General features: G+C 47.2%; 1 protein-coding gene across 1 annotated transcript in view; it reads right to left on the bottom strand.

Moving 5' to 3' along the window:
• Positions 1 to 351: 351 nt before the first annotated feature.
• The window catches only part of Pm20d1 (peptidase M20 domain containing 1), a 26283-nt gene continuing 13689 nt past the window's right edge, over positions 352 to 12945 (bottom strand). The window contains exons 10-13 of the mRNA XM_005348327.1: positions 12091 to 12162; positions 4394 to 4562; positions 2682 to 2781; positions 352 to 921 (exon numbers count right to left, since the gene is read on the bottom strand). Coding sequence (XP_005348384.1) covers positions 798 to 921; positions 2682 to 2781; positions 4394 to 4562; positions 12091 to 12162 — 465 coding nt within the window. The 3' untranslated portion in view covers positions 352 to 797. The remainder of the gene's footprint in view (positions 922 to 2681; positions 2782 to 4393; positions 4563 to 12090; positions 12163 to 12945) is intronic.

The following is a 12945-nucleotide window of genomic DNA, read 5'->3' as shown; positions in this document are numbered from 1 at the left end:
TCCCCTTGGTCATTCTGAAACAGGATATGGTGCCAGGGCCAAGGCTCTGCTGGTTCTGGGCTCCGGTGAGAGGCGGTGCCAGGGAAATGTTTCCACAGATTAGTGCCTCCTGGGGTGGGGTTACCAGAGCAGGTGGCAGGAACAGGGCAGGGAAGGGAGCAAAGTTCCAGGAACCCAAGGAGGGCAGCTTGCTTTTCCAGGCCCCAGTGTCTGGACCCAGGAGTTGTGAGGTGGAGCCTGTGAGAGGAACTGGTTAGAGAGCAGCTGACGCTACACAGACTGACAGTGCTTGTGGGAGCGTCTCCGTCTGACCGAGTTACTCAGGTGTGGAATAGATTGGAGAGGGGAGAAAGGTAGCAGAGGCAGGAGAGGCAGCTCCCACATCCAAGAAGAGAGTGGATGGCAGGAGAAGGGAAACCCTAGGAGGCAATCCAGCTCAAGTACCCTAAGTTAACATTCTATCTAGATAAAACCTTCCTGAGATTTTTCCAAAATCTGCATTTGTTAAGGCAGGCTGGGGAAGAGGACTAGTGAGACAGGCCAGCACCTTCTAGGGCAGGACAGCGGCCGCTGAGGCCACTCAGGAGAAGAGGGCAGACATGGAAATGACAGGCTGGATTCTGCTCATCTCCTCCTCCTCGGTGCTCGGTCTATGGTGAGTGAAGGAGGGAGTCATGCAGATGAACTCCGCAGTGCAAGGTGGTTCCACCAAACCTTTCGTCAACACAGCCTCTGTCTCTCCCTGTAGGTTAGTCCTGCCCAGGGTCGGGCACCCCTCACCCAGCTGTATCCTGGCCTCAGAGTTCATGCACATGAGGAACTGGCTCCTTGTAGGTGTCTGCATTCTGGATCAACTCAAAGATGAACTTCATCTGGTTCTCGTAGTTCTGCACGGAGATTTTCTCATTGATTCCATGGATACTGAGGGAAGAAGCATTTTGGGGGGAGGAGATAAGAGTCAAATACTGTGGCACAAGAGATGGCACAGAACACCCTTCCTGGTCCCCCCTCCCATATGGCTGATCTTTGGTTCTCCTGGGGGCCAAGGTGACAAAAGTCATTTGTCAGCTCATGTGTGCCACACCCATTATTTCTCAAGGACCCGTGCTCCTGCCTAAGAACAGTGGGGAAAACATTGAATAACTCCCTGGGAGTTGTTTAGCCTAGTCTTCTTTTCTGAGGTCGGTTCTCCTCTGGTAGAATTATCTTCCTAATTCTTATGTTCTTAGAATAGAGTCTCCTGCTAGAGTTTTTCCTAAGGCTTTGCTCACCAGTGATAAGGGAAGGCAGGAAGGCAACAGCCCAGGGCACCTCTCGAGCCTCTACCTAGGAACCTTGCTATCAGATCTCATGTTTACCCTTAAAGTACAAAGATGACAGGAAACAGAGGGGACATTTACACTCAATTTTAACAACTTCCCAAACATAAATACTATGCTTTTTGTTTGCTTTTTTTGAGACAGGGTCTTTCTATATAGTCCTAGCTGTTTGGCCATTAGACGAGGCTGGCCTCAAAGTCAGACAGATCCTCCTGCCTCTGCCTCTCCTGCCATGGACTACCATGCCTTGCTCAGTGAGGGCCTTTTTTTTTTTTTTTCTTCTTGGTTTTCAAGACAGTGTTTTTCTGTGTAGCTCCGGCTATCCTGGAACTCACTCTGTAGACCATAGACCAGGCTGGCCTTGAACGCATAGAGCTCCGCCTGCCTCTGCCTCCCAAGTGTTGGGATTAAAGGCATATGCCACCACTGCCCAGTAGGAGTGCTATTCTTAAAATCACATTCAAACATTTTTATTCTGTTTCAAGTGACTTGTGTGTGGCAAAGAAATCAGGTCTGAGGTAATAGATTGCAGAAGGCTAAATGGAAATTATCTTCCCAAACTTCAAGAGTTAAAATTGCCTGAAGAATCACAATAACGGTCATACTTGACAGTTAAAATTGGTACTCACATTTTGGATTTCCACAGTATTTCTTCTGAGAAGGCCAACTAACATGCACACCTTTAAACTTGTGTGTGTTTGCTTATCAAAGAATGTTGGAGGGTCTCCTTATTTTACAGGTAGAGGAAGTGAGGTCCAGGGATGAGCATTCTCTCAAAGTGAGAAAGGCTACCTGAGGATCCCCTTCTTTCCTAGACATGGTTTTGTCACATAGCTCAGGCTGGATTTAAGTTTGGCAATGCATTAGGCTGGAGAGATGGCTCAGCAGTGAAGAGCACTGGGTATTCTTCCAGGACCTGGGTTTGAGTCCCACATAGCTTATAACCATCTGTTCTGGGGTCCCCCTTCCAACACTTAAAGGCAATGAATGCAAATGTTATACAGCTATACAAGCAAACAAAACATTCATGCATAAAATAAGAATAAATAATTTTTTAAAAAAGTGGCCATCCTCCTGCCTCAGTCTCTTAAGTGCCAGGGTATAGGCTGCTACATCCAGCTTTTCCCAAGGATCTTCTTCCCAACAAGCTCTCACCAGTCACTTGACTCTCTCCACTTGTTGAAAGAGGACTGTGAATGGGGGCTACCCTCACGATTCCTGGAGTCATGATGCCAACTTGGGATCTAGAATCTCTCTAATTTGTCAAAACCTGGCTTTTCTCTATTCTGTAAGTCATCCAAACGGGAAGGGACAGCTCAGATACATCTGTTAAGCCTTGCTGCTTAACCCTATTCCACTTACCTACTGAAGCCCTGAGGCTGCAAGAAAACGGGGTTGAACAGATAGATGCCGTTGGTGAGGTTGGCGTAGTGCCGGCTGTCTGTGTTGGCAATGCAGATACCTAGAGGGGAAGAGAGAGAAAATGGGTTTCGTGCGAGCCGCCTGTCCAGTGACGCAGGGGAAGCCGGGTGACTGACTGGGAGCCAGTTAGGACCTGGGGTCACTGTAGAGTGATAACTGGGATGTCCTAAGAGCATCTGCCTAGGTCTCTCCCCTACCTCCCAGACAGGGTTTCTCTGTGTAACCCTGGCTGTCCTGGAACTAGCTCTTGTAGACCAGGCTGGCCTGGAACTCAGAGATCTGCCTGCCTCTGCCTCCCAAGTGCTGGGCCTAAAGGCATGCACCACCCAGCACCTAGGACATTTTTTATTGTCTAAATTGTCTCTTTTCAAATACTTACAAAAACTGTAACTGTAACCAGGAACATGGAACCTCCTGGTAGCATGGGTGAGATATCCCCGAGTGGCCCAAAGCTAAGCTGTTCTCGTGCCAGGGAGACTTTCCACTTTGTCCTCCCAGCCAACGCCATATGCTGTGTGAGGACTCGCGAGTTCAGAGAGATCATTTGTTCTGCATCACTTAGGGCAGAAGCCAACAACCACGGGGGCATTTTACTGAGGTAAAATGGAGCTGTGTTCTGCTGGTCTCATCTTCTGAGGGAGGCAAAGCTCAGGTGGGAAAGTCCCAGGAAGTCCCCCCCACGGATAGGCCCCCCCCCCCGCCCCGCTGGGCTTGGATTCGCCTTGGATAGGCAGGACCTCTGGGGAAAGCCATTCCTAGCCTCAGTGCAAGGGCGGCAAGACAGTGCAGGATGGTATTTTGTGTTTTGTTCTATTTTCCTCTTCTCATTTCCAGTGGGTACCTGGGTCTAATCCCATGCATTGTGGATTTCTTCCTGTTAACTTTCTCTACCGCCATGGCAGTCTGACCCTACTGCTGGGATGATGGCCAGGGGCAAGGATGGGGTAGGGAGAGCCTTCGAGGCTGAAAGAGGAAGATATAGACTGTGAGAACCAGGGTTCCTAAATGTTCACAGAAAGCCACATAGAGGGAACTGGACATTTGTCCACACATGGAGACCAGAGACCTGGGAACTGCTCAGTCATCACTACGCCAAAATCCTCTGGTAACATCTTTCAAAAAGGCAGATTTCTGCTGGAATATGAGGGTGGGTCCAGGTGTTCTACATTTTGTGAAGCTCCCTGGGAGGACCACTGCCAGATTTAGATGGGGTTAGCACGGGTGGGGAAATGCCGAGGGGCCTGCAGGCGTTAGACCCAGGAGGAGCACTGGTATGGATGTCATGGGCTCAGAGGCTGTTCTGGGCAGTCGTTCTAAGTCCTGCTACTCAGCTGTTATTCTAGGTTGGTGACAAGGTAACTCCTCCAGGAGAGGCATATCCTAAGCCAATCCCTCTTCTGTGTCAGAGGGACACAGAACGCTACTGCCCTAGGTTAAGCAAGGACCCATCCTCGGTTGACCTAATTTATTGTTTCTGCCCCTTTCCTGTTTCCCTTCTCACTTCCACCCCTGGGGAAAAGTGCAGTTCCAGGGACAGAAGCAGCCAGCTGTTTCCAGGATGAACGGCTGGGTTGGGGGCAGGGAAAGGAATATCAGATAGGAAGCGGTCCCGGCCACCACCACCCACCAGCCACATCTGATGAAGTCATTACCGGGGACAACAATATTGACTTCCGGGAAGACAGACTGTATGGTCTGTTGAAGCAGCTGGTAGCCTATGGCCTTGGCATCGGAGGGGCTGACGGGCAGGGGCTCAAAAGACCTCAGCACATGTAACTGGACTCGGTCATCAGCCACAATGTTCTTGACAAGTTCAAGGACCTTCAGGGTAGAAATCAAGAGGGTTACAATTCTCGCTGATCTGCTACGTAAGCACCAAGTTCAGATCTTTCATTTCAGCAAGGTAGCACTCTAGAGGTGAGAGCAAACACTTGGTTTTTGCAGCGGGACCCCAGCTTTTGCTGCCTGGCTATGTGTGTGAGTGATGTAAGAGCTGGCACTTCCTAGAAAGCATGGCAGAATTCAGCTTAAGTGTTCAGGAGGATTGTCTTACAGCTCTGAGTCAGAAGGGAATAATCCGGAAATTGTTTTTTTCCCCTAGGGTTGTGTGAGCCATGGGCTTAGGTAAAGCATACGAGATAGTAGGACGAGAAGAATCTCAGCCATCTCGAGAGGATGAGCCGCTCCAACCTGATAGCCTTGGGGTGGTGACACAGGCTGCAAAGGGCTACACCATACAGGTTTCCTTTTCCTCTCTTGAGCTGATGCCTGTTTGTAACCAAATACACTGAGCAGAAAGATGAGCTCACATGCACACAGAATCAGGAGTGTGGTGCTGTGGCTGAAGGTTTCCCCTTTGCCTCTTTTTATTGAGAAGGACCATGAGGAAATTCCCAGAAGAATCGAGCCTGAGGTGACTAGGGGGTGTCCAACAGAAATCTCTGGTCCCAGGAAGGATGGAGAATGCACCAGGAGGCTTCCAGTGGTCCCCTAGCCCAGTCAGCTGCAGAAGGCAAACCTCATTTGAGCAGTGGTTAGTTTGAAGCTCCTCCTGTCCTATGAAGGGCGGTGTGTCACAGCTGGAGATCACCCGAATGGGGGCACTAACTAGAGAAGTCATTTTAGGCCAATGGCCCCTAGAAGTGTGGCAGAAGCTACATCTGGAGGGTACATCTGCAGTGAAGGCTCCCACTTCTAGCTCAGAAACTCCTTTGGAATCAAAGCAAATGCCCTTTCGGGAGGGGTGAGGGTCATAAGAACTCATTTTCAACCAGAGATCAGTTTCATCCCATCACTAGTGAATTTACCATGGGTATGGCTCAATGGTAGAGTGCTTGCCTAGCATGCACAAGGCCCCAGGTCCAAGCCTCAGTACCTTAAAAAAAAAGTATATTTAGTCCTCACACATTGTTTTACCCAGAGCAAGGCTCCTAAGTTATCCCCTGTGCTATAGAGAGGGGTTGTGCCTGCTATTTCTTGCTTCAGCCACTCCAGAGGTTTCAGCATCTGTAAACTGAAGAAGGTATGATGACTGGGTCCTTTCAGTGAGAGGCCGGAGCCTGATCCCGAGGCAGGGACCATGTCAGCCTCTCTCCCTTGTCTACAGTATTGAGCAAGTAAAAAGCAATAATGTCGGCTACTTGAGCTATAAAAGACAAGAACCAATGAAAATGATAAGAGGCGTTGTTCCCCTAAGTACCTTGTCCATCCTATACAGGTAGGAGTACGGGGCTGAGTGTCTACCTGATTACCTAAGGAAGGTGCTCTGCAGAGGCCCGCATACAACCAGAAGTGAGGATTAGAAAAGCATTTTTCTTAGGTGTGTAGTTTGGTGTTAGGAATTTCGAGTCTGAAGAGGGTATATAGTAGTAGTAGGGAAAAGGCAAGAGATTCCTAAGGTGGAGAAGGATGGGTTAAAAAAATGAGGCATGACAAAAATGTTGTGCTCTGGGTAATACCGCACAGTGGAGTGACTTTGGGCCAGGCCCCCAGACCTCTCTGTACCTGTTTGCTCCTCTGTTACCAGGAGCTGAGATTCTTCTCAGTGTTTAAGACGTGTCTAGCATTACGTCCTGCTCAGTGCAGTGTGCACAGTGTGAAAGGAAGGAATGGGGTTAGGTGTACAGGAAGCCACGCCCCAAATTCATCACAAGGAAGATATTCATATCAGGATGCTAAAAGGGGGACGGTCTCTGTCGAGTGGCAGCTTGTCGTAGGTCTTCTTCCAGAAGCAGCCTATACAGCTGGGTGGAAGCTGGCGTCACACCAGAAAGACCTGGTTAAATTTTAAACAGCCAGTGTTCTTACCGTCAACAAAGAGAACACACAAGTAATTGACACATAAAAGAGACACTATAGACTGGCAATGTGCCGGGACTGTAGATGGAGAATTGAAAGGTCAGGCTCTATAGCACCCTTGGAGGCTGCTCTCTCCACTGGTAGCCCCTTCTTCTAGTCCATTATTGCTGGAGGGGTCGTGTTCCTTGATCACAAACAGACACTAACAATTATTATAGTCTAGAGTGGCCTCTGACTTACTATCTTGTATCAGACCTCTTGAGGACGGGGATAAAGGTCTGTTCTGGCTGGATGTGGTTGAGTATAGCTTTAATTCCAGCAGAGACAGGAGGATCTGTGAGTTCAAGGCCAGCCTGATCTACAGGTGACTTCCAGACCAGTGGGGGCTACAAATGAGACCTTGTCTTAAAAAGATGGCCTGCCAATATGTCCTGCTAATACTTCACTGCCCCTGTATTAACTCTGCTCATGTTCCCATTGCGGCTCCACAATCACAATCACAATCACAATCACTTGTGACCCAGAAGCCCATTACCTTTATACTACTTACGCGTATGTTACTCTGTTCATTCGTTTGATTGCTTGCTACTGCCCCTTCTCACTGGACCGCAAGTCCAATTAGAGTGGGAATCTTGTCTTTCTGAATCACCACTATCCCAAGTGTTTGGAAGAATGTCTAGCTGGATCAAGGGGGGAAGTCTGAATTATAGCTTCTTTGGAGGGTGACAAGTTCAAGGCCAGCTTGGGCAACTTAGCCAGGCCCTGTTTCAAAATAACAAAGTCGGAAAAACTGGGGAGGAGTCTTGCCTGTGTGTGTGGCCCCAGCCGCCTACCTCTATGTTGTGAGGAAGAATAGATGCAGAATGAAGACAAGAACTGTGGCGCTCACACGTGTTCCCACTGGACTCAGCATGACGCTCTAAGCTTTGGCCCCTGGACAAGAGTGACCAGGACAAATGGGCCCTTTGAGCTTCCTAAAGAATGGGGGGTTTTCAGGATAGCCAAAACAATCCTGGGCAATAAAAGAACTTCTGGAGGTATCACAATCCCTGACTTCAAACTCTATTACAGAGCTACAGTACTGAAAACAGCCTGGTATTGGCATAAGAACAGACAGGAGGACCAATGGAACTGAATAGAAGACACGGATATCAATCCACACATCTTCAAACACCTGATCTTTGATAAAGAAGCAAAAAATATCAAATGGAAAAAAGAAAGCATATTTAATAAGTGGTGCTGGCATAACTGGATATCAACATGTAGAAAAATGAAAATAGACCCATATCTATCACCATGCACAAAACTCAAGTCCAAATGGATCAAAGACCTCAACATAAAGCCAGCCACATTGGACTTCATAGAAGAGAAAGTGGGAAGTGCACTTGAACGCACTGGCACAGGGAACCACTTCCTAAATAGAAGCCCAGCAGCACAGACCCTGCTTTCTACTTTCTACTTCCCATGTAGATTATATCTATATGAGTCTCTCTTAGTGTCCTCATTGCTGTAGAAAAAGACAAGATCTCCTGAGTAAATTGGGAGCATGGGGACCTTGGGGGAGGATTGAAAAAGGGAGGGGAGAGACAGGGAGGGGAGCAGAGAAAAATGTAGAGCTCAATAAATATCAATTAAAAAAAAAACCTCGTAGGCCGGGCGGTGGTGGCGCACGCCTGTAATCCCAGCACTCGGGAGGCAGAGGCAGGCGGATCTCTGGGAGTTCGAGACCAGCCTGGTCTACAAAGGGAGTTCCAGGACAGGCTCCAAAGCTACAGAGAAACCCTGTCTCAAAAAACCAAAAAAACCAAAAAAACAACAACAACAAAAAAAAAAAAACCAAACCAAAAACAAAAAACAAAAAACCTTGTAGAGATGATGAGTGAAACCCCCACTCTTCCCCCCCTCCCCCCCAAAAAAAGAATGGAGGTTTTCCAGCCTCACTGGGGCAGGTGGTCAGGATGAGTTCAGGAGATTCCAGGAATGTCATCAGATAGACCAGCAGGGAAGACCTTTTGGCTAGGAGGACAGAGTGTGCCAGGACCAGGGGGTGAAAGCCCTAATGGGTGGAAAACAGCCTTTGGAAAAGGATGGAGTTTGAATGGGCTGGGAAAAAGCGGGTGGAAAGCTCAGCTGATTAAATCCAGTGATTTCCTGGAGCTATGAGCCTCCAGGGAGAGCACAGGGTTGGCACCTGCTGAACAGCAGCCGGAGCCAGGATTCACTCTGAGCTCAGACCCTTCCCCGAGGCTAGGCTGGCTGTTGACCCACTGAGTCCATGAGATTGCCGGGCCTATATAATTGGTATAGATTCTTGTATACTGATACAAGTTCAAATTATATTTGTTATTTTTGTTTACAATATTTATACACCTATGCAAAGTTATTTTGTCAGATTGTATACATGCATGTTTCTACCTCTGTTTAAGACATTTTATATACTGATACAATTTTTAGGATATATTTATCATATTACATTATATATTTCTACCTCTGATCAAGATACTTATACATTATTTACATTTTAAGGTTATTGTCCTCTTTTACTGCACAGTTGGTTACAGATTATTTAATATTCTGATATGAAGTCTTAGTCTTTTTTTTTTTTTTTTTTTTGGTTTTTCGAGATAGGGTTTCTCTGTGGTTTTGGAGCCTGTCCTGGAACTAGCTCTTGTAGACCAGGCTGGCCTCGAACTCACAGAGATCCGCCTGCCTCTGCCTCCTGAGTGCTGGGATTAAAGGCATGCGCCACCACCACCTGGCTATGAAGTCTTAGTCTTTATGTTATACAGATATTAAGTATTATAAGTCAATAGTCATTCATGTTTGTTATACATATAGTCAGATTAATTAGGCTCTTTAAATACGTAGAGATTGTATTCTGCATAGATAAGTAATCTGCAACCACTTCAAAGATCTGTAAAACATGACATTTAAATAATTTAGGATTCTGTTGACATGAGACAAGATTGCTCCTGACAGCACCAATCCATTCCCGAGAGAATGTTGAGCACCAAAGACACTCCACTTGGAGTTTCTTTTCTTCTTGTCACAACTGGTCTTTGGGCAAGAAACTGCCCATACCTCCAACCACTGACAAAATGCAAAATGCATGGTGTCCAGACTAAATAAGCAGGACACACACACACACAAAGGCTGCCAAACCTTACCACTATAAATGGTCTATCAGTTACTCCAGGCCTTAGCCAAAGTTGGTTGCTTCAACATTGCAAATGAGACTTTGGGTGATTGCTCAAGTAACCAGCTGTCTCTGTCATCTACTGCATATTTTGGAAGCTGCTTGATTGCACTTCCTGCCTACTCAAGTAATATTATCTCCCTTCTCAGGCCTTCTATTGGGTTAAAGATTAGATAAATGTAGTTACCTTCCTCTTATGATTTAGCCAAGTTATTTCCAATGCAAAACTTAGACTCCTTAGGATAAAACATTTAGCATATGTTCCTTGCTTAATATTGTTTATGCTGGTTGTAATCCTAATTTTATACTTGATATTTGTTCCTAGTGTATATAGTTTTGTATTGGGTTTGGAACTCTCTTATTTAGAAAAAAGGGGGAGGTGATGACCTTTAAGAGGCTGGACCAGGTAAGAGCATGACCTTTGAGTACCCAGAGAAAACCACCAGCCTGCCCAGGGCTCTCTCTCTCTCTCTCTCTCTGGTTCCCACGTTACACACCTGAGGTTAGACTTCTTGTTCCTGTTCTGTGAGTTTGCCCCTTATAATAAAGAATTATAACTGGAATCTTATGGAGTTAGCTTGGGATTCTTTGACTAGTGTCCTTACCCCCTTTTCAGTAACAGGAAGAACTTTCAAAAACTAACAAGTAGAAATCTAGGTATGTCTGACTCTTGAGGAGATGGGCCAGAGTCCCTACTGTGTTCTAGAATGTATTATCCATCTCCCAGTTGCTGGGTTACCCTCTTGGGGTTTTCTTTCTTGCTGTTGTTATTGTTATTTTGAATGTGTGTGTATGTGTGTGTGTGCATGTGCATATATGTTCCTTGCGTGTGCATGTGTGAGATACAGATCAGTCTGGTGTGGAGGTTTGAATAGGAATGGCCCCCATAGGTTCATATGTCTGAATGCTTAGTCATCAGTAGCGGCACTACTTGGAAGGATTAGGAGGTGTGGCCTTATTGGAGGAGGTGTGCCACCAGGGGTGGGTTTTGAGGTTTCAAAAACCCAAGTCAGGTCCAGTGTCTCTCTCTTCCTGCTGCCTGTGGATCCAGAGGTAGACCTCTCAGCTACCTCTCCAAAACCATGTCTGCCTGTGTGCTGCCACGCTTTCTGCCATGATGAGAACGGACTAAGTCTCTGAAACTGTAAGCAAGTCCCAATGAAATGCTTTGTTTTATAGGAGTTGCAATAGAACTTACAGTACTAAGAAAGACATCTGGCTTGGGACTTGTGGTATGGACCAGGCTGGCCTTGAATTCAGATTCACCTGCCTGTCTCCCAAGCACTGGGGTTAAATGCACGCACCATCATATCATGGTCCATCTTATGTTTTTAGGACAGGGTCTGAATTTAGAGCTCACCAGTTGAGCTAGACTGACTAGGTAGTTAGCCAGCTCCAAGGATCCTAACTCTGCTCCTCAAGTGCTGCGTTAAGGGGTGCACTGTTTACCCGGTTTTTCTGTGGGAACTAGGACTCCAAACGGATCTGCAGGCTTACACAGCACATACTCACCCACTGAGCCATTTCCCCGCCTCCTGTTCTGCTTTTCATTGATCTACTTGGTTTTTACTGAGAATTTCATGAGTCCTATATTTTTATCATCCCCCCAGTTCCTCCCACATCCCCCACTCGTTCTCAAATCCACGCTGTCTTATTCCTTAACTACTATTGTCTTATATACTCACCCACCCACCACACACATATACAACCAGCTGCGATCATTTAGAATTGCCCATCTGTGCTGCTGCTGCTTTTGAGGCAAGGTCTCTAGCCGCAGCTAGTCTCAGACTTCCCCTACTTTCTCATTATCCAACTATTTAGTCTTAGCAACATCCTAAGGGCTCTTTAACACCCAGTTCAAATTTCTACTGTAAGGTAAGGCCATTTTGACCCTGGAGGTAGCTTTGCAGGGTTCCTGGGGGAGACTCTCCACCCCTGATTATTACGGCAGCAGCAAAGGGCTGCAGACGGCAGCAGCCCCGGAGCCAGATTGTTGGATGTGTACTCACAGGTACACTGCCTACCTGCTCTGTGGCTCTGCAGCCCAGCTTCCCTTAGCAGAGTGAGGACAGTGGAGATCCTACCGTACTGGCGGTATAAGTGCTAATGAGTGAGAGCGTGCATCTGCACACCCAAGGACGGAGCCAAGCACACAGCAAGCCCACTATAAATATTTACTACCATTTATTTGTATTTGTGTTTCAGCCTTAGATTCCAAGTTTTTCCCAACCAGACCTGTCCTATCTCATGTGGCTGATGCATAGGGGATTTTGGGAAACAAAACAAAACAAACCTCAGATGTTGAGGGTCCTACTTCTTGATGCTGGATCTGATCTTTGGAACACAGGTACATACCTCACGTACTGTTTGTGAAGGGTGAATCCGGAAGTTGATTGTAGCCTGAGCCAGTGGGGGGATGACATTCACCTAGCAGAGAACCAGAAACCTGGCCTGAGCCCTCCTCATGTCTTCACAGCTGGCCCCTGCCCAGGAAACACCAACCAGGAGGACGAGAAGCAACTGCTCTGGTTTAAGAAATCAGGGCTCAATCCGGAGTCTGCCCTTGTCTCCCCCCCCCCCCGCCCTCCACCTGCTGGCACATTGACTTTTAGGGTCTCTGCTTTAGGTGAGATCTTTGTGCTTCTTGGTCCTGGAGGGGTCACAGAGCAGTTCAGAACAGGACTGTTCTGCCTGTGACTGCCCAGATGATTCTCTGCTGCGCCATCAGAGACCTCTGTGTGCATGTTCTCAGGACACCTCGGGCACTTCTGTTAATATTGGGGTTTATCTGTGGTGGAACAGCCAGGGTCTAAAGGTCTCCATAGCATACTGTGTTCAATCCCTGAAGGGATGGTAGTGGTTGTTTTGCATATCTGGATATAAAATCTACCTAGTTTTTGTCTGAACTCATGATTAGTTGGAGAAGACAGGCTACAGTGGGATATTTCCTTGATGTCTTGAGAGATTTCCTTTATCTTTCTTTGAACTGGAAAGATGCCCAAAAGCTCCAGGTATAATAATGTGCTGGGCTGTTGCAAACTGGCAGTGCGATTTCTGAGTAGCTACTACCTCACTGCAACTCTGCTTCTCCAGCTGGTTGCTGGAGCGACGCTACCTCATAGTTGTCCTAGCAATGCTACTGCACAGTCCTAGTGATGCTACTGCACAGTCCTAGCGATGCTACTGCACAGTCCTAGTGATGCTACTGCA

The sequence above is a fragment of the Microtus ochrogaster genome, chromosome 6 (genome assembly GCF_000317375.1).
Source record: "Microtus ochrogaster isolate Prairie Vole_2 chromosome 6, MicOch1.0, whole genome shotgun sequence".
Lineage (NCBI taxonomy): Eukaryota > Metazoa > Chordata > Mammalia > Rodentia > Cricetidae > Microtus > Microtus ochrogaster.
The sequence above is the reverse complement of the archived record's forward strand: the minus strand, read 5'-3'. Positions and strand labels throughout refer to the sequence as shown.